Here is a 25,641-nt window from a genome sequence, read left to right as displayed (position 1 = left end):
TAACACATTGCATTTATTATTACTACTATTATTATTATTAGTTTTAGTTTTTAATAGCCCACCTTTTTTCCCCTGACAGGGACTCAAGGCAGCTTACAGATAAAAATAAGAACTGCTAAAAAATGAATCATTCAAAACTATTAAATCCTGATAGAATTAATGCTACATTAAAGCGCTTGCACAAATTTAGTATAGTAAGTTTCTGCACAAGAAACCTCTGTCAGTGGCAGAGGAACCCTCTCCGGCACCCTGGGTGGCGCAGCCTGTATGGACTGTGCATGTGTGGCATCTTGCATGCGCACACTCTGTATGGAATGCCGCACATGTGCAGTCTATATGGGCTGCCGCTCGTGAGCAGCATCCCGTATGGATGCCGTGCAAGCGGCAGCCCATACGCACTGCGCATGTGCGCCGACCGTACGGGATGCTGCACATGCACAGTCTGTACGGGATGCCACTTGCGCATGGCGGCCATATGGTCTGCCACTTGCACGGCGTCCGTACAGGCTGCCATGCAAGCGGCATCCCATATGGACGTTGCGCGAACGTTTCGCATGGCACCCATACAGACTCCGTGCGCCCTCGGCCACTCTAGAGCTGGGGGGAGGCAGCTCCCAAAGTGGCACCCAGGGTGGCCTGCCCCCTGTGCCCCCCCTTCCTACGCCCCTGACCTCTGTTAATATACAGTGAGAACCACAGCATCCAGGAAGATTTCTGAATTGATGATAAAATCTGCCCATTTTTCTTAAGTTCCATATCCATCCTGGTGTATTACTAACACTGGTAGAACTGCAGATTTGCTGTCAAATTACTTATTTGGTGAAATTTGGTATCACTAACATACACTGAAATGCTAGTGGCTGGTAGCCACTTAAAAACGCCCAAAATTCCTGAGATGACCTTGCTTGGTTCACCCAGTCCTGACGGTGATCAGATTTCACAGTTCTAAGAGAGGAGCTCCCCATGTTCCTTGTTCAATATTTTAGCAGACTGAAGCAGATACTTATGGTCAATATTGATAGGCGTAACTGCATGCAAGGTATTCAGCATTCAGGGCTTTATAGATCAAAATAAGTTGTTGTTGTTTAGTCATTTAGTTGTGTCCGACTCTTCGTGACCCCATGGTCCAGAGCGCGCCAGGCACTCCTGTCTTCCACTGCCTCCCGCAGTTTGGTCAGACTCATGTTTGTAGCTTCGAGAACACTGTCCAACCATCTCATCCTCTGTCATCCCCTTCTCCTAGTGCCCTCAATCTTTCCCAGCATCAGAGTCTTTTCCAGGGAGTCTTCTCTTCTCATGAGGTGGCCAAAGTATTGGAGCCTCAGCTTCAGTATCTGTCCTTCCAGTGAGCACTCAGGGCTGATTTCCTTAAGAATGGATAGATTTGATCTTCTTGCAGTCCATGAGACTCCCAAGAGCCTCCTCCAGCACCATAATTCAAAAGCATCAATTCTTTGGCGATCAGCCTTCTTTAAGGTCCAGCTCTCAAAATAAGTACATGGGAAGAAAAAAACACTAGGAGGCAGACAACTATATATTCTATTAACTGAAATTTCCAAGCAGCTTTTAAAGGCAAACATGTAGGCTACTCTTGAAGTTAAAGACAAGTATAACAGTGAAGGCTGAATCTGATAAGTTAAGGATTAGTTTTACATAATTTTTCTGGAGTACAGTTGCTGAAAGAAAATAATCTTGGCTACCATTACATTTTAGGATTCCACGCATGAAGATGGGTCCAGTAGTATTCCAATGTGGCAATCCTGAAAGTAGTTTAATCTGAGTTCCAGTGAAATCTTCATTCAGATTTCCTTAGAAATTTGCCACCTTTTTGGGAAGCCTTTTACTTAGCTCCTTAGTGGTCATCCCTAACTGGAAGAAGGCCTAAGCAAGCTGAACTGCATGCTCAAATAAATATCAACAATAATGATAGTAATAGGAATAATTAAGAAATACATTACATACTGCCATCTTCCATCTGAAAGAAGAAGAAAAGCTAGCATTAGGGTTGGCACTTAATTAAAGATATATTAGCTATATTCAAAGCAGCACTAAGCAGTGCTTGCCTGATGGAAAAATCTTCCCTCTCTTCCCCTTGTGTGCTGTTCTGGGGGTTCTCCTGACCCCTCCCCCCTGAGCAGATGTGGAGAGGGTGGGGGAGAATGAGGGGGAAGTCCTGTTTTGCTAGTGGGAATCATTGTGTTGGCTTCTGCTAGTGCAACAATTTAGTTGAATATGGCCCTAATAAGTCAGCATATGTCATATGAACTAAATAGGTTTAAAGGCAAAAAAGCATTATTTCTTCTTTTAGATAATGGACATGTGGCACAGCAGATATCATCTTAGGATAGTTATTTTCTCTAGTTTCATTTTCTCTAGCCTTCATTCGGGAAAACAGCTTGTTTTATTAGAAGGTATGTGATATACCGGTAGTTCTTAAAGTTAGGCAGATGTGAGCCTACCGTATTTTTCGCACCATAGGACGCACTGGACAATAGGACGCACCTTGTTTTAGAGGGGGGAGAACAAGAAAAAAAAATCTCCCCCTCTCTGCCCAGTGCCCCTTCAGCGAAGTGGCAGGAGGCGCTGTGCAGAGAGGGGGAGAATTTTCCCCCTCTTGTTTTCCCGCTCTAAAACAAGGTGCCGTTTGGGGTGCGTTCAGGCAGCTACCTTGGAAGCCTGGAGAGCGAGAGGGGTCGGTGTGCACCGACCCCTCTCGCTCTCCAGGCTTCAGGATCCTTTCGACCGGCTCTTTGGGGCTGGCGGGGGGAAGCCCACCACCAGCCCCAAAGAGCAGGTCAGGGAGCAGCGGAAAGGCGCAGCGGAGAGGCTACTGCCATAGTCGCGCGTCACCTCTCCAGCTGGGAGAGGGTCGCGGGGGGGGGGGTTCTTTAGTCCCACGCGCGCTCTCCCGGCTGGAGAGGTGACGCGCGGCTATAGAGGCTCCTGCCATAGCCGCGCGTCACCTCTCCAGCCGGGAGAGGGTTGCGGGGCTATGGCGTCTTCGCTCCATAGGACGCACACACATTTCCCCTTCATTTTTGAAGGGGAAAAAGTGCGTCCTATAGAGCGAAAAATATGGTAATCTGTTCCTGGAGCAGGGAAAGTTTTCAGATCAAGGAACAGTGAGATTTAAACATTTGGCTCCCCCCAAAATGAGATTCAATTGTAACAAATTAAATATAGTTTCTACACTTTCTCAAAAATGCATACTTACTTCTGTCTTCCTTTCAGCTATCTGATTGTTCCTATAGGAAAGAAAGATAAAAATAATTGTATGTATCATAAGAATAGCTGGTACACTCAATATTTAAGAAAAAACATTGCTTGCAATTTACTGCCTAGTTATTTTGCTAGTCAACCTCCATCAAGGAGGCTAGAATTTAAAATTTTAGTTTCTAGGTGAAAATGTGTTTGTTATAAGCAAGGAACACCCATCTTGGGCACTGAGCATAAAAGAGACTTGCTGGATCAGAAGTCCCATCTAGGCTATCATCCTATTCTCACAGTGGCCAGGTGCCTATGGGAAACTTGCAAACAGGACTCAAGTGCAACTCTCCACTTGTAATTCCAGCAACAGGTATTCAGAGACATACTGCCCCCAGCAGTAATAGCTTAGCCCTCCATTAATTTATCTGAACCTTTTAAAGTCATCCAATTTGGTGGCCATCACTATATCTTGTGGGAGAGAATTCCAGAGTGTAGCTGTGTGCTGAATGAGGAAGTATTTTCATCAGCCCTGAATATTCCAACATTTAGCCTCATTGGATGGCCTTATATTCTAGTATTACGAGAAAGGGAAAAAAACCCTCTATCCACATTGTCTGTACCATGTATAATGTACACCTTTATCATGTCTCCTGTTACTTGCCTTCTCCCCCTAAACTGAAAACCCCCACATATTGCAACCTTTCTTCATAGGGGAGTTGTTCCAGCTCCTTAATCTTTTCTAAAGCTTTTCCAGCTCGACAATGCCCTTCATGAGTTGAGATGACCAGAACTATACACAATGTTCCAAGTGGGGATACACCACAGATTGGTATAATGGCATTATGATCTTGGCATTTTTATTTACCATTCCTTGCCTAATAATTCCTAGTATAAAGGTAAAGGGACCCCTGACCATTAGGTCCAGTCGTGACCGACTCTGGGGTTGTGGCACTCATCTCGCTTTATTGGCTGAGGGACCGGCGTACAGCTTCCAGGTCATGTGGCCAGCATGACTAAGCTGCTTCTGGTGAACCAGAGCAGCACACGGAAACGCCGTTTACCTTCCCGCTGGAGCGGTACCTATTTATCTACTTGCACTTTGACGTGCTTTCGAACTGCTAGGTTGGCAGGAGCTGGGACCGAGCAACGGGAGCTCACCCTGTCACAGGGATTTGAACTGCCGACCTTCTGATTGGCAAGTCCTAGGCTCTGTGGTTTAACCCACAGCGCCACCCGTGTCCCTAATCCCTAGTATAGAATTTGCCTTTTTCAAAGCTATTGCACCCTGTGACGACATCTTCTTCAAGCTATCCACTACAACCCCAAGGTCTTGTTCTAGATCATTTGCTTCTGGTTCCACCCCATTAGTGCATATATGACATTACAATTTTATGCCCAAATGTGTATCAGTTTACACTTGCTTACATTAAATTGTGCTTCTCATTTTAATGCCCCTACACTTGGTCTGGAAAGTTCCTTTTGGAGCTCCTCATAATCCCTTTTTATTTTAACCATTCTGACCAATTTGATCAGCTAATCTGACTACCTTACTGCTTACCCCCTAACTCTAAACTATTAATGAACAAGTTAAAAAGCACAATACTGAACTTTGGAGGACACCCACTTCCTACATCTTTCCATTGGGAGAACTTCCTATTAATTCCTATTCTTTTCTTGTTTCTTAACCAATTCCTGGTCCATAAGAGGGCTGTCGTCTTATCCTATGTAACACATTAATCTTGCACATTTTCCTCCAGTTTAACTTTTTTAAAGATGACTCTCTGCTAAATCATTACTCTTTGCTTGAACATCCAGTTACAAATGTATTTCATTCCAATTACAAAATGAACCCACCCACCTACCACTGCAAAATATGTTATTATATGGCAGAAAAAAGCCTGAGTATTCATCTTCTGACAAGTGGACCAAAGGCATGCTAGATATTAGAGCTATGCAACCAATATATTAGTAGGAAGGTCAGGAAATAACAAATCACTATATTACATATTTTGTATGCTTATGTCAGGGAACTGCCATCGGAAGGAAGGGAGGTGGAAGGGCTCACACAGGTTGGGAGAGACTCAGCAGCTGAAGAGGGAACCAGTAGGGGGAGAGGAGCTGAGCTGAGGGAAAGTGAGCAGGAGGGATGACTCCGAGACACTTCCAGCGAGGGCAGTGGGGAGGTTTCAGGACCTCCCGTAGGGACACCCACTCCTCACCGGAAACTGTCACGCAGAGAGTCCAGAAGACGTGTTTCCGTTAAGGAGCTTTTATGTTGGAAGCGATTCCGAAAGCAACCACTGTCGGAATCTGCCAGCGACTGAGGGAGCCATGTTTAAGGGGCTCCGTTACCGACAGAGGTTTGCAAACTTGATCAAACTCTGAGGGACTTGGATTTTACGCACAAGCAGCTCATCGTCCCATCACAGCTTACACTAAGTTTTTTTTAAAAAAATGTAAATGTAGGTTTACTTTATAGGTGGTGGCATCCTTCTAGAGGCAGCATTGTTTCTGTCATAGCTATCAGCTGATGGTACTGGAGGCTTCTGTATCTTTTCTAACTCTTTTCTAAAATAAAAGAGAAAAACAGCAAAGAATAGGGTTGATTACTTTTGTCTGTCATGCTAAGCAGTTAATTGTGATAATTTGTGTCACAGAAACTAAAATATTTACCTCAGCTGAGGTGTCAAAGGCTATAAGGAAGGAATAAAGGAAGGTCAAATTAAATGAAAGGGTAAAATATATATTTAAAATGGATTAAAATGTAATTCAGTAGAAGTGAAGACATTTCTTACCATTTTGCCTGAAAAGATGAAATAAAAAGAAAAAAAAGTTAGTTAAAGTAGCTAGCTGTGATCGGTGACTACTGTCATGATCAAGTTTAATTGTGTGACTTTAGGACTGTCACAATTTGATTCTAGTATGTTTGTTAACCTACTGCATAGAATACAAAAATAGGTGGTATTTTCTCTTCTCTCTCTCATAAATCTAAGACATCCTATATGGTATCTCTGAAAATGAATGTGTTCATGTGATTATTTCCTTTTCACAAAGCAAGTATGTCACTGACAACTGAGCTGTAAATCTCTCTTTACTTTGGCATGTCTGAGGATAGGAATATACAGTGCATCAACCCTATTTATTTCCTTTTACCAGCTTTTAAATGTTGTGATAACCTCTAGAGAGGCAATAAGGTAAAACATTTCATACTTGTATTACTGAAGCTAAACTGAATTAATTTATAAGCATGCAACTTACTAAGGAAAGTTTGCAGTATTTGAAATGCTAAAAGACTGTGACTCTTGAGAGCCTGTCTTATTGATCTAGTCTATTCACCACTACACCTTATTAATAGTTGCTACTTCTGTTACTTTAACTGATATTTTAGATTGCCTTTTTTCTGATTTTCTCTCAGAATCAGGCAGTAATGTATAATGATGAAGTTTAACTTAAAATGCTACTACAGTGAATTAACTTTTCCTTTCTAATCACCAACAAGCCATATCAAGTTTTTCAGAAGGACATCTTGCTATGTTTTGCCCACAGTAGCCCACAGTTTGACTTTTCAGGTCATAGTTGTAAGTTTTGTAGTAGCTTGCAGCACATATTTGTTCATAGCCTCCCCATTTATGTTACAGGTAGGTAGCTGTGTTGGTCTGCTGTAGTCGAAACAAAATAAAAAAATTCCTTCCAGTAGCACCTTAGAGACCAACTAAGTTTGTTATTGGTATGAGATTCCATGTGCATGAACATTTCTTCAGATACACTGAAACAGAAGCCACCAGACCCTTATATATATAGTGAGTGGGTGGGGAGGGGTTTTACTCAGAAAGGTGGTGGGAATGGGTGATTGGCTGATAGGTGTGGTAACAACCACACCCATTTACGCCACCCTTCTGAGTAGAACCCCTTCCCACCCTCTCACTATATATAAGGATCTGGTGGCTTCTGGAAGGATTTTTTTTATTTTGTTTCCCCATTTATGGTCAGCTCATTTTAGTGCTTTGTACAATGTCTGGCAGTTTATAGCTATGAACCAAAGCCTACCTGATCGTAGGATGTCTCTGTCAAATGGAGGCCCAGATTTTTCCAGTGAGGGCTTTTTGCTTCGATCTATGGGAGCTGGTGACAGTGAGAAACAAAAAATATTTTGTTAAACTTGGTGCTAATACTTTATTTTAGACTTTTAAAACCCCTCTACATTCAGAGAATACTCAAGCAGTTTACAGTTATCTGGTACAAAACATAACATAACACAGATCATAAAATAGTATTAAAAACTTAAAAAAAGAAGAATTAAGAATGGCAGAAATAAAGTTGACTAATCTGGAAAAAAACTAAAGCTTTCAACACTGAAAACATAAGAATGTTGGGGCTTGCTTCACTTCTAAGTGAAGTGAATTCCTGACAGCTGTCTGGATATGAATTTCAGCACAGTATTTCACTAATTCTTATAAAGTAATATTCCTTTTTAGAGTTAAAATAAAAAATTGCTCAACAATTAGTTGCAGGTTGTGGGAAAAGCTGGAAGGACAGATGTAAAAATAATGCTTTATGTTTAAAGCAATGTAAATATACTAAAGGATGCAGTTTTAAAAAAGGTTAAATAAAAGCACTTACGTGTAAACGGTTTGATGCTTTTTTCTCTGATACTCTCATTATTGCTTGAAGGAGAAAGGAAATGTGGCTGCTAAGGTAATAGATTTAGTAAATACTGTGTCTAGCAGAATGGTAATTACAAACTTGATTTTAATCTATTGAGATTATTTGAAGGTATTTCATAGCTGCCAACCAGTGCTCAAAATAACCAAGTATCACAGATCTGTATCACAGACCTGTTGCTTTCCTGTTTTACTTCCTCCACACACCCCCTCCAATGTCTGGATCTATTTCCAGTTAAACTAGGGTTGTGAATCTACACAATTTTGAAACATGCCTGAATTTTTTGTTTTTGTTTTGCTAGTCTAGCGCTGATTGACGTGTGCAGTGTAATCTGGCCATACTATATAGGTAACTACAACAAAATAATGCAAACAACCGGTGACATTTTCAGAAATAGGGCTGGTGAATTATTCTGGTAAGGTATTAAAAAGGCTTTTCCAAAGCTGATACACAGTTGTGTAGCAGTTCCTCACTGATTGACTGTGGTTTGCTATGCACTTAATCTCCAGGAAAAAAATAAATACAAAATGAAACAGTACATTCTTTTTGCACCAATAGAACCTACCCCAGGGCTTCTGCCTCCACTTGGTGGTACAGGGGAAGATTCAGGCCTTTTTGGTGGAATGGGAGGCTGAGTAGATATTTTAGACCTTTCTGCCGGATGTCGATCTGAAGAAAGGAATAACAGTAACAAAATAACAGAATATACGAGAGGTGGGAATCCTTCTTGCTTGATCTCATTAAAAAGACACATCTTTATATACTTTGAGATGTCATTTGAGAGAACTAAATTAATCCATTCGGGAAACAGAGCACATTTTCAAGCTTGTAGTTGGTTTACCCAGAAGGGGGCACAAAAATGTTATGAAAGCTCAAGTAAAATGAAGTTTTAAAATGAATTATTTTAAAATTTCCAATAAGAGTTTGTATTTAGAAAACAAAAAATGTTTTCTGTGTCTCCTTCCCAAAACTAGACAATACTCTCTAATGCATTTCATAAATGAAAAGTGTGAAAGAACATTTAACATGGTTACCTATGTATTCTGAGGCAGCTGGTATTAAAGTGGGAGGAAATAAGGTGTTTCGGTGTATGTCATCATCATTTGATGGAGGAGGTTCATAATCTGCTTCATCTTCAGCACCATCTTGATCATTGGGTGTTTCATAGTCCACACCATCTTCATGCTCCGGGTCATCTGGGCTTTCATAATCATCATCACTTTCATCCTGTCAAAACAGAAGTATCAGGCCGTCAAAAATATCTTATTGTAGCAAGTTTGTACTGTTGCATCCCTGTGCTTTCCATTGCTGAATGAAAGTGAATTCTAGAGTTCATGAGAAATTGTAACAAAGCCTTATTCATTTAAATTGGGGAAGAATGATACATAAAAAACTCACAGGTTTGAATAAATGGGAATTGTTTACAAGTGACTGTGTTATGATGGTGCGACAGCAGAGAATACTAGTGTCTTCTTGGAGACATCCTACTTTTGTATACAGCAGGAATAGCCAACCTGGGGCCCTTCAGATGTGGACTACAACTCCCATCATCCCTGACCATTGGCCACACTGGCTGGTGCTGATGGGAATTTCACTCCAAAACATCTAGATGGCACCATGTTGGCTACACCTGCTGTATAACATTGCATTAGAACAGTGTTAGTGTTGCGGAGGAGGGAAAAATACATTTTGTTCAATTTAGTATACTAGCAATCTACTGAATCAAGAAACGTGATACACTGCCTATGAGGCTGGCAAGAAGGCTTAAGCTGGAGGGTGGGCACATCACTGGGATACACAGCAGACAGGCCGAAGGCCAGCTGTTTTTGCAGAAGGAAAACCCAATCACTTCCATCAGCAACAATACTGCATCTGATACTGCAGGACTGTAGCTATCTGGGAGCTCTATACACCAGCCACCAGCAGATTGTTTATTGGGTACCACTTTAGCCTGTATATTAGAAGAAGTCTTAGTAGAGTTGTAGTACAAGTGTCTGCAGAGAGCTAGGGAACGGGTCTCAACCCAGAGCTCCCAGCAGCCACACTGATGCTCTTGTTCCTATGTGAATCTGGTATACTCAGCTTGGGGATTTATAGTGCTATTTAGGCTACAATGCTAGCCTGCCTGAGCATCCAGTCAGCCTGCACATCCAGTTAGTCTGAGTATCCAGTCTCAGAAGACCAGGCCGTATAAAGTTAAGGCCCAAAAGTTTGATCAACCTGAGCAACTTGTTTCTGGTATGAAAACTTTGGGCTGTATTCAACTACCGTACGTCTTACTGTGAAGAGACCTATTATAATTAATATATTATGTTCATTAATCTCAATGGGTCTACTCTGTGCAACACTTTGTTGAATAATACCCTTTGCCTAGCCCCTACTTTTTTAATGGATGCTGCCTTGAAACACATACTCTTCTTGACTTTGACCCCTCTGATTACAATTTTAGACCCTCCATTCACATTCAAGGAAATATGAGTAAATGCCCCTGCAGACCTTCCCTGTCATGGACTGAGCACACAGAGCAATACACACAGGGACACTGGGGTAGTGGGTGGGGCTTGCGTATGAACACAGAGTGTTCACATGAACATGCCCCCTTGTGCCTTCATATACTCAGATGCAACATCAGGGTATCAGAGAAGAAGAGAAGAGAACAAAACCCTCATAGGTGAACTCCTATGGCACTTGTCTTTTGAGCTCTAGGATTCAGTTATATCTGCCTCAAGCATTTAATTGTGCAAATCGGATAAGATTTCTCAGACTGGACCTCCAGTGAAACACTGGTAACCAGTTAATTGGAAATATATTATTTTCATATGTGCCCCCTTCAAACATGCCTCTATTTCCTTGAACCTGTAGAATAGGCAAGCAGCTGGCTTTCTGAACAGTCCCAGAGAATGAGATAATCAAGGATGTTTACTCCATCTATCTTAAAAAGTTGAAGAAATCTTATTTTTTATTTTGTCAAGTTTCAATAGCCGCTTCAGCCCCCAAACAACCTACATTGAATGCCTCTAAAGAGGAACATATGAGTGCAGTGATATTTGCCATGTCATTCTTTTAAGCTGAATACATTTGTAGTGTTGATAAAAAATACTTACAAAGGAAGACCAACCATCACCTTCATCCGGTCTATATTCTATGGAAAGGCAACAAAAATCACACAGCAGCTATAAATCTCCAAGTTCATGATGGTTTTACAATTAACAATTAAATAACTACAAGAATAGTTGTGGCAGACATTAATGAAACAGCCAAGGCTGATTCACACATGCATACATATTACCTGGTCAGTCACCTCAGTTGAGAAACATTGTATAAAGTGATATAAAAGCTCTCTGGGTATTGTTTGATGATGTTCATTTCACACATATTGCCATATGAATAGGAAAATAAGGACAGTTCCAGATGCACAACTCAGCAAATTTTAGATAACCAACACATGTGTGATTACTATATAATAATCTCTATCAAATAAAACATGAAATATTAGGTCAAGAATTACTTTCATGTGCACATGATCCAATTTACACTAGGGAATTTAATAAAGTATTCAATTCTGCAGCTCTGGCACCAATCATCAATTGGCATATATGTTAAGATAAAACCTTAACAGTAAATTCTAGCGTCATAAAAATCACATTAAAATCTGACCGTATGCTCTGTAAAAGGATTGTTTTGGCTATATGAGATTTTAAAAGAAGCACTTTCGCTGTATGGCCCAGGCCCAGAGCTGAGGTACATACCTTGGCTTAATAAGCTGTGGTATGCATGATCCTTGTTCCTTTGTGCTCTATCCTCATGCTGCCCTTTCCTTTCTCTATAGTCACCAGGATAAAAACAAGTTAGGATCTTAAACCAGTGTCAAGTTTCTGGCTTCTTGGTCCTGGTAACCATACCACATAACAGGAAACAACAAAGACTTCCTCTTTTGAGAGAAGGGGGAAAAGCCAGCATGAGGATGAAGTACAGAGGCAAAGGGGGCCCATGCAGATATTGCCTTATTAAGTGAAAAATGTAACTCCACACTAGGCTTCTTGAGCAGCTTTACAACTGCTTGAGTGTACAATTGCTTCTTTGAAAATATATAAGAATTAGCATAAGGAGAATTAGAAATTCTGTGTACATTACTATGGATCAGTTTTTCTTCTGCTACATTTTGTTTATAAACACTAGCATGTTATATATTTCCCCACTGAATAAGAAAAGGTTTGATCCATTTAAAACTTGCATTTAGGCTCCCCTGAAATAAATGTGAAAAGTTAGACATGACTTAAGTCCCATTGATTTTAATAGGAACTAAACTTAGGGAGCAATCAAAACCAATGATTTGTTGGGATGAGAGGGGTTTGGAAAAGGTGGATTTCTGGCTGAGCCTGGGCTCAGCTGGGGCTATGTTGGCTAAAGTCTGCCGTCCTGGCTCAACTGTACATACACTGTGTGAGTCTTCTATTCTATTCTATTCTATTCTATTCTATTCTATTCTATTCTATTCTATTCTATTCTATTCTATTCTGGCTCAGCTGCTTTTGCTGAATGGAAAACCAACACAGTGTATATCCAAACTCTTATTCCAAACTCCATTCAGGTCATGTAACCTAGCAACCCAGTGGAAATTAAGTGGCAAAAAGGGTGGTGCAAGTCAAACTCAATTTTAAACATTTAGTTTCTCCTCCGCTAGTCTTGGACTGCTTCTAAAAAAAGTCTGCACCAGCACAGTCTACCATGGTGTAAATTACAATGTCTTCCTGTAGTTTGGATTGCTCTGCTAGTCTGGATCCAATCCATAGACAGAGAACACTACAGAACAAAACTGAATTTGAAGAGGGTGGCTTCTAAATATCTGGAAAGTGGACACAGATATAAATTGGCAGTGTATTTACCTGGATTTTCAGGTACCTTCTGTGTTTGTGACCTGCTGCAATTTTGGGAGGAAAATGAGAAAGTTAATAGTTCATATTTCAATTATAAATTGAATATATTTGAGGTGAGCATTATAATACCTAGCCATCATGTATCCAAATAAATGTGCATTTTAACCGACATCATTTAGGCAAAACGTGCCAAAATACAGTGCCTAAAATGATAACATGTAAAATCCTGGCAAAGTGCAAAAGATCCATAACATAACACCTGGAAGAATAAGGTTGTGTGGTTAAACAGATGCCATTTGCCACTGTCCTGTGAGATTCCCCAACTCTGCCCCTCTTTGCTGCCTGTAGTTTTGTGAGGCAAAAAACTTTGCAGCACACTGACATGATGTCTTTGGTATTACTTTGTTGCCAGGGAGGAAAGCAAGGAATAAATAGAGAACTGATGTTTTTAGCAACAATCAGAGGTATCCTACAGCTTCTTGTTGCTGCCTCAGATACTTCCTTTGAGCAAATACAGTAAAATCACAAATGAATATCTTAGAATCATAGAATCATAGAGTTGGAATAAACCACAAGGGCCATCGAGTCCAACCCCCTGCCAAGCAGGAAACACCATCAGAGCACTCCTGACATATGGTTGTCAAGCCTCTGCTTAAAGACCTCCAAAAAAGGAGACTCCACCACACTCCTTGGCAGCAAATTCCACTGTCAAACAGCTCTTCCTGTCAGGATGTTCTTCCTAATGTTTAGGTGGAATCTTCTTTCTTGAACGTTAGGAAGAACTTCCTGACAGTAAGAGCTGTCTTGTTTTGCAGTTTTGAACAACAAGCTGTTTGAGGCCAGTGCTCCTCCCATGAACATTGAGGGGGAAATAAGTTTCTCTTTTTTAAAAGCTAAAACCTCAGAAGTAGCATTTTAAAGCAGGAGCAACTGACTGCCCCAGCAAACCGTTCTCAGTTTAAGTAGCCCAATGTGCTCCTCTGGGATATATACAAACCACAATAACCTCTGAAGTGGTTTACAAGGATACAATACAGAAAAAAATATATATATACCGTATTTAAAACAACAAAATCAGTTAAAAAGCCTGCTTCAGTTTAAAAGCCTGCAAGAGGAAGAAGAAGAAGTCTTCCATAGACAATGGAAATTCAGTACGAAGGGTCTGACCTCAACTAGAGGGAAGTTCCAGAAAATTCAGTCTACAATGCTAAACACACAGCTCCTGGTGCGTAAGAACAGTGACTCCCCTAAAGTTGTCAGAGATCAAGCAGGGATATAAAGGATTAGGCATTTTCGACCCAAATTGTTAAGGCCCTTGTAATTTAATAAAAGGACCTTGAACCTGGCTTGGTGGTGTATGGGCAGCTAATGCAAATTTCTGAGCGTCTGATTTATATGCTGGCAACATTCTGGCAGCAGTCTAGATGCAGCTTTTTGCATCAGCTGGAGCCTCTGGATCAGGCCCAAGGGTAACCCCATGCAGAGTTCATTCCAGTAATCAAGTCCTGCGGTGCATGGCCCATCATGGCCAGACTATCCCTGTCCAAGAATGGCAGATGATGTACCAGCCACAGCAGGTAAAAGGCATTCCATGCACTAATGATCTACAAACCATTTAAACAGAAAGCATCTCAATCACACTCATTTGGGATTCTAGAATAAATATCTGGGTTCATGTTCAGGTTAGATCGGGTCTTCTGAAATTTTGGACTTGTTTTTTCTATTCATTCATGGAGTATGGAAACCATATTTAATGTATTCAAATTAAGTTATACAATTAGTTTTCGAAGGTGTACATGGTCACCTGTTTGCTCCTCCTCCACATCTCATTTAAATATAGTGACCTTTTTTCCTCCACCCCACGGTTAAATTTGATTATGTTCTCATTCACCAATTTCTACTCCAAGAAATTCAAAAAAGAACTCATTTACTGTTGTAACAAGAAAAAAAATACTGAACAATTTCCCTACCTTTTTGGAAAAAAACTTTTTCTTTCTTCATGTCGGTTTATTTCCTGACTTAACTTGCTTAGAATTCTAGAGTAAAAAAAAGTGTTATTAGAGCAAGTCAGTATGTTGGAAGGAGAATCTCACTTGTATTGTACAATTCAGCCAAAGTTAAGCATTTTCATTAACGTCAATGGGAAAAAGTTAAGCACATGCTCAGGTCTATGGTTAAAAATAATGAGAATAAAAGGTGCATTTTGTCCTAGTTTTTCTTATTTATTTTAATGTGGTAAATTCAAACTGTTGAATATAAGAATGATTTCTTTTTTAGCAGAGGAATGAAAGATAGAGAAAACAAAATAAATGTTTTTCTCAACTTCATGTGAACAGATAAACCTGCTGTTAAGTGGAGCTATGACATTAGAATAATTTTAACACCCAAACAAAGCAATTAGCAAACTCAGTGCAGAGCATGGCAGTTTGGCACACTGCTACTAAAAGAGGAAAGAAAACAAATAATAAGGTAGAAACCCTATGCATTAAATACATGTTGTTTTCATAGACCAGGCATGGCCAAACTTGGCCCTCCGCTCTTTTGGGACTACAGTTCCCATCATCTCTGATCACTGGTCCTGTTAGCTAGGGATGATGGGAGTTGTAGTCCCAAAACAGCTGGAGGGCCAAGTTTGGACATGCCTGTCATAGACAAACAACACATTGTCTTCTTTCTCAAGTTATGCAAAACCATGGATTAGTGTAACATGCATGAGCAGGAATGAGCCACAGAGAGTCTCAGTCATGCTTTCATCCCATCTCTTCCTCTTGCACAGCTGGGATCATTTGCTTTCCTTTAACCATGGTTTGTTGTGTAATTTGGCATAAAAAACTAAGATTAGATCTCTAGTTTATTTCAAACACCCAGCTTTAAACTGGTTTCTTAAGGTATTAAGAAGCTAGGTATTAATCACAATTGTGTATAAGGATGAAACTGTGGTTAACTAAATGTAGACGTTTCTGAAGTTCTCTCTTCAGCCATGTGGAAGGAGAGGGGAGGGTGTAATGTGCAAGTTGCAGGCTTGTTGCATTCATTCCTGCCTTTGCAAAACACACTAAACCATGGTTTTGTGTGATGTGCAAATGGGTTAGGGTTAGGGTCTAAACCACTGAGCCTCTTGGGATTGCTGATCATAAGGTTGGCAGTTCGAATCCGTGTGACAGGGTGAGCGCCCATTGCTTTGCCCCAGCTCCTGCCAACCTAGCAGTTCGAAAGCATACTAGTGCAAGTAGATAAATAGGTACTGCTGTGGCAGGAAGGTAAATGGTGTTTCCATGCACTCTGGCACTTGTCACAGTGTTCCATTCACCACAAGTAGGTTTAGTCATGCTGGACAAACACACACACAGTTGTACTCAGTACTGTGCAAGGGGTTTTTCACATCCTTCCTCCCCACTGCAGATCCCTGTGGTTTCCCTCAAAGTCTCCTGTGAGGGTTTGAGGACCCCCATAAAGGCCTGGGGTGTGGGATCTGCAGTGGGAATTGCCAGTATTCATGTGCAGACAGCTTGTGTAAATGGAAAGTTGTTGCCTTCACTTAATATTTGGTTATTTCTCCCCCCCCACCCCGTTAATTCCTCATCATAGGTAACCACCTGTAAGCCTTGCTATGCTGTCCACAGTTTATCCTGCACTTTCCCCCCTTCTTAGAACTAAGTATCTCATATAACAGATGCTACTAGCCTTATAGTGATGTCTCTCATGTTCTCTTGTAGGAACATTTCATAGCATTCCTCATCCTAACCATTTTAATTTGCCTCCTTGTCCTGTCAATCCCCACGGTAGGATTTGTGCACATGTTCTCATTCACCAATTCCTACTCCAAGAAACAGCTAGAAATCATAGAAAGACAACTCAGAGCTGTTTGCGTAAAACCCTATTAATTCCTGATCTTTGTGTTCCTTCATAACTGGGAATGAGGCTTTCAACAGAGCTTCTATGAAGTGAGTCATGAGAAGTGATGTAGACATACACTTGCTGCTGTAAACAGCCAGTCTGAGGAAAATCCCTTGAATGCTTGAAGTGTTTAATGATGCTGATATTGAAGTAGTGTCAAAACATGCTACCTCCTTTTACTGAAACCGTTGATTTGTTTCCATGTTAGAATAACTTCTGCAAGCTCATGAATGCAATAACATTTTAATAGTGTTGTGCAATTATGATATTACCTGAAACCCAACATAAAATCTTTTAATTTATTACATTTACCCTTCTATGAATATTATCATTCACGCAAGGAATGCACACCAGCTAAAATATTTTTTGGGATGAGACTAACAAGTAAAGAATTAGTAAGTTATAGAAGTATAGTAGTAAGTTATAGAAATACAAGGTTAATTCATGTTGGAAGCCTCAAATTTATCTTCATTAAAAGAGTGGCTGGACAAAATGTGGGTGTTGGCCTATATGGCTATTAGCTCATTGCATAAGAAGCAAGGAGAAAAGACAGGATGAAGTAGTTTTGAAGTGAACTAGAATATTTTTACTGATTACTATCAAATCTTTTTACTGATTATTACAGAAACAAGTAATTAAAATGTTAAATGTTATTTTAATTGTTTTGAACTTGCAATTACATCAGTATATATATAAACATTGTTATAAACATCAGGATTTGAAACATGTTTTTTGTTATTTATGTACTAGAATTATGAAAAATAAAGATCATGTTATAGTAATAATAATAAAACATAAGAAGAGCCTGACTACTTCATAACACCAAAGGCCTATCTAGTCTAGCATCCTGTTTCTCGCAATGGGCACCTGAATGTGCATATGAGGCCAATAAGCAGGGATGATGTACTATTGACTCTCTTTCTTCTGTACTCCAGCAACTGGTATTCAGAGACTTACTGTCTCTGATACTGCAGGTAAAATAAAGCCATTGTAACTAGAAGATGCTAATAACCTTATTGTCATTAATTTGTCTGTTCCCCTTTTAAAACCTTCTAAGTTGATGTTGGTCACTACATCTCGTGGAAGCAAATTCCTTTGTTTATTGTGCTGCGTGCAGTAGATCTTCCTTTTTTATGTATCTGTCACCCTAACCTACCTCAAATTGATCAAGGAACAAAAGTTAACCTATCTCAGATTGCTTTGTACTCCCATTGAAGACTCAGATGTACAGTTGGGTGTTTTCTTGGATTAATCCTTGATCCTAGACATCAATATCTCAGTAGTAACCAAAAATACCTTTGGTACCTGGGTCTGGTATGCCAGTGATGTTTGTTCTTAGAGATGTCAAATCTAGCCATGGTAACACCTTGTTCAGATTACTGTAACATGTTTTCTGTGGGCTTGCATTTGAAGAGTATTTGTAAACTTCAGCTGATTCATAATACTGTAACCAGACAGTTACAGCAAATATGTTAACACTGTTAAAAACACATTCAATAGATACCGGTTCACATTTGGGCACAATCTGAATGTGATTATTATTGATATGTAGAACAATAGAAGTTGGAGTTGGAAAGAAATCTGAGGGTCATCTTGTCCAACCCCCTGCAATGCAGGAATCTCAACTAAAGCATCTATGACAGATGGCCATCTAACCTCTGCTTAAAAACCTCCAAGGGAGAATCCACCACCTTCTGAGGAAGTCCATTCCACTGCTGGACGCTCTTGCAGGAGGAAAGTTCTTCCTGATGTTTAGTTGTAATCTCCTTTCTTGTAACTACACTCCTACACTCCAGAGCTGGAGAAAACAAGATTGGCCCATCTTCCATGTAACAGCCCTTTAGATATTTGAAGCTATCTATCATATCACCTCTCTATCTCCTCTTATCCAGGCAAAATGTTTTTTTATGATATTTATTAGAAGTTTAAAAATTACAAAAAATAGAAAAAAGAAAAACAATAAAAAATTTCACAGAACATACCTTACAATAAAAAGAAAAACATAGAAAAATACAACAAAACAGCAAAAAGAAACAAAAACACTAAAACACACATCCAATGTTCCATATCTTTACCTTTCATTTACTTGTTTCATCGGCCTCCTCACACCTCCCTTTTTTGTATTCTAGTTCAATTAACTATTTCAGCAAATTCTTTCCATCTTTCTCAAATTTTGTTCTATAGTTTATCTTAACGGTCTAACCTTAAATTTTTTCATTTTGGCCCATTATCAATCAGTTTTTACTTAATTCTTTATTACAATTCCGCTAAAACCATATACCTTCATTCCAGCATCCTTCTAACATTCATTAATTTTGCAATATTTTTGTAAATATACTTTAAATTTTTTCCAATCTTCTTCCACCGACTCTTCTCCCTGGTCTTGGATTCTGCCAGTCATTTCCGCCAGTTCCATGTCCAGGCAAAATGTACCCAACTCCCTCAACCATTCATCAGAAGGCTTGGTTTCCAGACACTTGATCATCTTGGTCGCCCTCCTCTACAACATTATCATGGGGGACTATGTCAAAAGACTTACTGAAATCAAGATATACTATGTCCACAGCATTCCCCTGATCTACCAAGCTTGTAACTATCAGAAAAAGAAATGAGATTTGTCTGGCATGATTTGTTTTTGAGAAACCCATGCTGGGTCTTAGTAAACACAGCATCCTTTTCTAGTTGCTCATAGACCAACTGTTTAATTATCTGTTGGAGGACCTTTCCTGGTATTGACATCAAGCTGACAAGTCAGTAGTTATCTAGGTCTTCTTCCCTCTCCCCTCCCCCTTTGAAGATGAAGACAACATTTTCCTGCCTCAAGTCTGCAGGGACCCCACCTGTTCTCTAAGAATTCTCAAAGATAAGAGGCTCTGAGACTACATCTGCAAGCTCCTTTAGTACCCTTGGGTGCAGCTTATCAGGCCTTGCAGATTTGAATTCATTTGAAGAAGCCAGGTGTTCCCTTAACACCTCTTTCCCTATCTTGGGCTATAGATCCCTCCTTACGTCATTTATTCTGTTATCACCAGGATGCGCACCAGAAAGTGAAGCCCACCAAAGATTGATATTGGAATCTGCGCCTTTAGCTTGTGCATTAATAATCTAGAGTTAGAGGTGAGCAGTAATGTAGCCAAGTTTGCTGATACCAAATTGTTCAAAGTAGTTAAAACACAATCAGATTGTTAGGAGCTCCAAGCTGGCCAAATGTGCAATAAAATGGCAAAAACAATTCAATGTAAGCAAAAGAGGCACCTTTTTTTTTTTACAGAGTGCATAGGTAAACTATGGAATTTGCTCCCACAAGATCTAGTAGCCACCAACTTGGATGGCTTTAAAAGAGGATTAACATAATAATAATAATTTATTATTTGTACCCTGCCCATCTGGCTGGGTTTCTGCAGCCACTCTGGGCGGCTTCCAACAAAGATTAAAAATACACTAAAATGTCACACATTAAAAACTTCCCTGAATGGCTACTAATCATGATATATTTGTTCTACTTCCAGTGTTGGAGGCAGTATGTCTCAGATTACCAGCTGCTGGGAATCACAAATGGAGAGAGTATTATTGTGCTTGGGTCCTGTTTATGGGTGTCCCACAAGGCGCCTGGCTGGCCACTAGGAGAACAGGTTGCTGGACCAGATGGCCCTTGTGCCTCATCCAGCAGGACTCTTCTTATGTTATTAAAATAATACTTTTAACTATCTGCAGCCTGTACTACAGATAGCTTCTATTTATCATTATTTTTCACGGCTGAACAAAAGTTGTTTTCTGAATGAAATTTTAACATAAGCAGCTGCCTTCTACAGAGTTTGTCTAGCTCAATATTGTCTACAGTGCCTGGTTACACATCCCTGGGTTTTCAGACAGCACCCCCACTCAGTTCTATCTGGAGTGGTCTGTGACTGAAACTAGGGCCTTTTGCATGCAAAGAACATGTCCTTGCTACATGTAAAGGGCTGCTGTGAACACACCACACACCAAGCTTTTACAGGTCCTGTGTTGAATTGTGTCCCTCTGCCCCTTCCTCCCCTATCCCTAAACAGCTGGTAATGCTGCAGCAATTATTTGATCAGTGCTACATGTGCACAATCTATCCAATGTGCACTTGTAGCTCAAAGTAAAGAGTTTTAATGCATTCTTTTATGAAATGTTACAAGGAATGGCAGTGCCTCTGCATCATTTCTTTCTTGACTATTTCAAGCACAAGGCCTGTGAATCTGCAGCTAAGGAAGGAAGTATAAAAACCACACTGCTTAGTTATAAGGGAGTGGGGGTTGCATTTGATTAAGGATAAGAGCAGGCAGCAGACTTGCAGAAAATATTACTCATACTCCTGTCTCTTGTCTCCTGTCTCCCTCCCACATGGACAGGTCAGAGTTTTTGGAACATTTTAATTTTCCTCTCATTCATAATTCCAAATAGTAGGAGGTGGCTAGCTTAATTTCGCTAAAGGTTGAAGACAAAACAAAGCTTGTATCTCGAGCAGCAGTGGGAAACCTCTGGTCTGCCATCTTAATTAGACCTGCCAGGCCTCCCTATTAGGCCTATCAGGGTGTTTTGCCTAAGCCACGTCCTTGTGTCAGTGCTTTTGTAAGCACCAACATAGCTTTGAAACAAGCTTTCCAAGCACCAACACTCACCCAATCAGCAGTGCTTATAGAGACACAATTGTGGGTTTTGTAAGTGTTGCCAATCAATGGTGCTTGTAAAGCTCTGTACCTTTACCTGTGTGGCTTTATTTTTAACCACGTAGGCAAAGGGAAATGGGTCACTTTATATCATTGTGACACCATCGTAACTTTGGGTGACTGACACCTGTCAAAGTTGGCCCATGAGATGTGGGGGAGGTAGTGATCTGGCTGGCCAGCAAGATCCAATTCCCTTTTCCTGCATTTGTTGCCCAATTTGAAATTTCATGTAATGACACTCTAAGTCATTCTCTGTTACTTGATTTCAAAAGAGGAAACTTCTCAAGAATGAGTAGATAAAAGGAAGTTGAAAGGGAAAATCAATAGGGTCAAATCTGTCTGGCACAGAGATGCAAGAGGGCATTGGCTTCCATTCCAAGCTATGTTTGTTTCAGGCAGTGCTGTTCACATTAAACTGTAGTTTGGCTTCTAACAAATTGTGTTATTCATCACACTGCCCACTGTGGTGGAATGTTATTTAATTAATTATGTAACTAACTGCATTATGACTACGTTGTTCCACACCATTCACCTCAGCAAAAAGACCATTCATTTTAATGCAAAGGAAACACAATGCAAATGGAACAAAACATCAGCTGTGTATTGTTTAAGGGCTGAAAACAGCAGCAGCAAACACCAATCATGTCCACTGGATTGATTTCTGTTCCAGACATGGGATGCATAAGTGAACATATCACATCAGCTCCAGCCAGCATGGGTAATGATCAGGCATTAGTATTAGTGTATGATGGTGGGATACTGAAGCCTTGCTGGTACTGGATTACAGTGGTACCTTGGGTTACAGACGCTTCAGGTTACATACGCTTCAGGTTACAGACTCCGCTAATCCAGAAATAGTACCTCGGGTTAAGAACTTTGCTTCAGGATGAGAACAGAAATCGTGCTCCGGCGGCGCAGTGGCAGCGGGAGGCCCATTAGCTAAAGTGGTGCTTCAGGTTAAGAACAGTTTCAGGTTAAGAATGGACCTTCAGAACGAATTAAGTTCTTAACCCGAGGTACCACTGTATTATTATTATATAAAAAAACCTTTATTTGGGATGTGAAAGTGAAATCAGGGCAGGGCATCATAAGGCTTTGCTGGCAGTTCTGTCTTGAAGTTATGGACATTAAGAACAATAAGGCTCTCTACTTTTATGTGGAACATGCCAAATTATTCACTATGTGAGATCTTATTGAATCGATTTCTGTAGAGGCTTCTGGTCTTGGGGCATCAGAGTCCCTCTCAGTCTCTTCTTGTGGTGCACAGTTCTGGCTCCCTGCTTGTCTGCCTGCCTACCAGTTATTTAGGACAGTTGGCAAATAATACAGATTTAATTGCTATCTAAAACGAACAACTAAAATGAAAAAAGAGAACAACCTCAAATATGAATGGCAACATCGACAGCAACGGTGCCTGAGATAAGTGGGCTTTGCAATGCTTTCTGAGAGCTAGTAGAGATGGATGCTCGTTACATTGAAGGTGACAATGGAAAAAGTCCTAGACATCACGTATTATTTTCCCCCTCCATGGCACAATAGATCCATTGCAAACAAAACAGACACCTACTAGCATGAGAAAGAAGAAACACAGGATGGATGAACTTTAAAGGCTAAGTTGCTAACACCACTACCAACAAAACCCCAGAAACCACAAATAGAAAAGGGGAAAAATCAAAGCACCCACTCCATCCTGCTTCCACAAGGGTGGAAATCTGGCCAGTCTCTTTTAAATAAATTTTTATTAATTTTACAGAATTTTTTTAACACCCTACAAACATATAAAAAGACATACAAACACGTATAATTTCATAACCTTATTTTCTTAGACCTTGTTTCTCAGACTCCCCCATACCTCCCCTTTCTGCATCCCAATGTCCAAAATTTTTCAGCAACTTCTAATGATTCTGTCAAGGATATGTCTTACTAATCTTTCCTTCAATCTATTCTTATGTCGCTGTAACCCTTTCATTCTCAAAGCCTTGACATTTTAAGATTCATCAAGTTTATAATAGTCCTTAAGATAGATTTTAAATTTCTTCCAGTCTTCTTCCGTCGTCTCCTTCCCCTGGTCGCGGATTCTGCCAGTCATCTCAGCCAGTGTCATATAGTCCATCACTTTCATCTGCCATTCTTCCAGAGTGGGTAGCTCTTGTGTCTTCCAATACTTTGCGATGAGAATTCTTGCTGCTGTTGTAGCATACATAAAAAAATTTCTATCTCTCTTTAACACCAATTGGCCGACAATGCCCAAGAGAAAGGCCTCTGGTTTCTTAGGGAAAGTACATTTAAGTACTTTTTTCATTTCATTATATATCATTTCCCAGAAGACCTTAATCTTTGGGCACGTCCACCAAAGGTGATAAAAGGTACCTTCAGATTCTTTACATTTCCAACACTTATTGTCAGGCAAATGGTAAATCTTTGCTAGCTTGACTGGGGTCATGTACCACCTATAAATCATTTTCATAATATTTTCCTTTAAGGCATTACATGCCGTGAATTTTATCCCGGTGTTCCACAACCATTCCCAGTCAGCAAACATAATGTTATGACCAATGTCCTGTGCCCACTTAATCATAGCTGATTTAACTGTTTCATCTTGTGTGTTCCACTTCAGCAACAAATTATACATTCTTGATAAATTCTTAGTATTGGGTTCTAGGAAATCTGGCCAGTCTCAGGTCTTGCTTGACAGAAAGCCAGCTATCAACCATATACCAAACAAGCACTGGCCAGTATGAATAAAAAAATTAACCAATGTAATTTGGCATTTACACCAAAAATGCTACCAACATCCCTTGACAAATAAAAACTCAAGCTCCTTTGCCCATTAGCTCCCAGCCAGAAGTCACTCTCTGGGCTTCAGTGATATTAAAAGGGCAGAGCTCACTGGGAAGCAAGAGTCTTAAGAGAGTCTGGGTAACAGAATTACAGATTTGGAAGGGATCTTGAAAATCAATTCCTGCTCAGTGCAGAATCTACAGGATGCAACTACAGCAACCCTGACAAAAGGGCCACCCAGCCTCTGCTCAGATACCTCCAAGTGAACCAAGAAGCCTACTGTCTCTTGAGCTGCTTCTGTGATGGCTGTCTCAGTAACTTACTAGCCCTCAGGGAAGTAAGGAATAATAATATGGTAAATATACATGAGAAGAGTCTTAAAGCTGTGGGGAATGCTGGTTGGACTGGATTGTGTTTGGCAGTGCCCTTATCAAATTTATACAATCATATAAAATTAAGCAGCTGCTATTAACTTTATTTAAAAACCTGATATGCTTTATAATGACAAATGTTGTGTGATTTCCGTTTGGCAGTAGCCAGAGTCAAGCGTAGGTCAGCAATAAAAAAACATGGTGTTGATGCAGTTAAGTCTTTATTCAAAGAAACCAAAGCAGCATGGGCCTAGTGGTCCCAGCAACTGCTGCCCAGTAGGTCTTGCTCAAATGAAACAGTCTCAAGGACTGAAGGTCCTTTCCACCACTCTCTAATTCTCCTCCTCTCTGGTTGGTCACTGTGAAAACAGGATGCTGGACTAGATGGGTCATTAGCCTGATCCAGCAGGCTCTCCTTATGTTCTTAAGTATTTGTTTCCCAGTTCCTACTGGCAATATTTGACATCAGGCCACATTTGTAGAACAAACTGAGTATTCTAAGTTTCACTGAAAACTGAAGTACAGCTTCCACTGAAGAAGGTACCAGCTACAACACAACTTTCAGGCTGGAAACATTTTAGGATTTTGATTGCCTTTCTTACAATTGGATCTTCTCGTGAAAAATCTTCCAAGCTAATGCAACTGAAGCAGATCAGGTAGCTTTCCTGAGAATAAGGGCTTGTCCACATTTTAGCATCATTTAACTGTTAATCTACTCCCCTCACTCCACATTTGAAAAAGATTAGGGTAGTCCATAGGCAAAAGCATAAAGTAAGTAAGGCAACCAGAAAATAAATGAAAATATCAAGGAAGTAGTGAGCACATAAAGCAGCAAGTGACAATTCACCCACCCACCCAAAAACTCAAAAACAAATGGTCTGTGACCATGAGTGGAGGGGTTTATAGCCTGATTTTCCACAATTTATCAGATTATCACTGCACCAGGAAAATCTAAATTTACAGGGGGGGCTTGGGGATAATGTTATGTAGACTATGCAAACTAAATGGAAACACAAACAGATGCAAACCCTAAATCTACGCGTGAGGAAGCAACACAGAATCACATTGGATGAAAGGCTGGGTTGGGTGGGGAGGATATGTCTTCATTTTACATAGTAGTTCTAATACATTTATTTCATTTATTATGCATTT

The 25,641-nt window shown here is 40.2% G+C and overlaps 2 protein-coding genes across 4 annotated transcripts in view; one reads left to right on the top strand and one right to left on the bottom strand.

The window, feature by feature from the left end:
* The window catches only part of KCNIP1 (potassium voltage-gated channel interacting protein 1), a 613,686-nt gene that overhangs the window by 8,435 nt on the left and 579,610 nt on the right, over nt 1-25,641 (top strand). The window lies entirely within an intron of this gene.
* Nucleotides 1-25,641, bottom strand: part of LCP2 (lymphocyte cytosolic protein 2) — a 37,607-nt gene that overhangs the window by 5,285 nt on the left and 6,681 nt on the right. The window contains exons 4-16 of the mRNA XM_081180638.1: nt 14,717-14,782; nt 12,756-12,790; nt 10,974-11,011; nt 8,904-9,096; nt 8,435-8,538; nt 7,828-7,897; nt 7,201-7,329; nt 6,003-6,016; nt 5,881-5,900; nt 5,680-5,775; nt 3,215-3,245; nt 1,963-1,975; nt 1,707-1,808 (exon numbers count right to left, since the gene is read on the bottom strand). Coding sequence (XP_081036764.1) covers nt 1,707-1,808; nt 1,963-1,975; nt 3,215-3,245; nt 5,680-5,775; nt 5,881-5,900; nt 6,003-6,016; nt 7,201-7,329; nt 7,828-7,897; nt 8,435-8,538; nt 8,904-9,096; nt 10,974-11,011; nt 12,756-12,790; nt 14,717-14,782 — 911 coding nt within the window. The remainder of the gene's footprint in view (nt 1-1,706; nt 1,809-1,962; nt 1,976-3,214; nt 3,246-5,679; nt 5,776-5,880; nt 5,901-6,002; nt 6,017-7,200; nt 7,330-7,827; nt 7,898-8,434; nt 8,539-8,903; nt 9,097-10,973; nt 11,012-12,755; nt 12,791-14,716; nt 14,783-25,641) is intronic.

Source organism: Podarcis bocagei, assembly GCF_964188305.1.
Source record: "Podarcis bocagei genome assembly, chromosome: 2".
Taxonomy (NCBI): domain Eukaryota; kingdom Metazoa; phylum Chordata; class Lepidosauria; order Squamata; family Lacertidae; genus Podarcis; species Podarcis bocagei.
The sequence above is the reverse complement of the archived record's forward strand: the minus strand, read 5'-3'. Positions and strand labels throughout refer to the sequence as shown.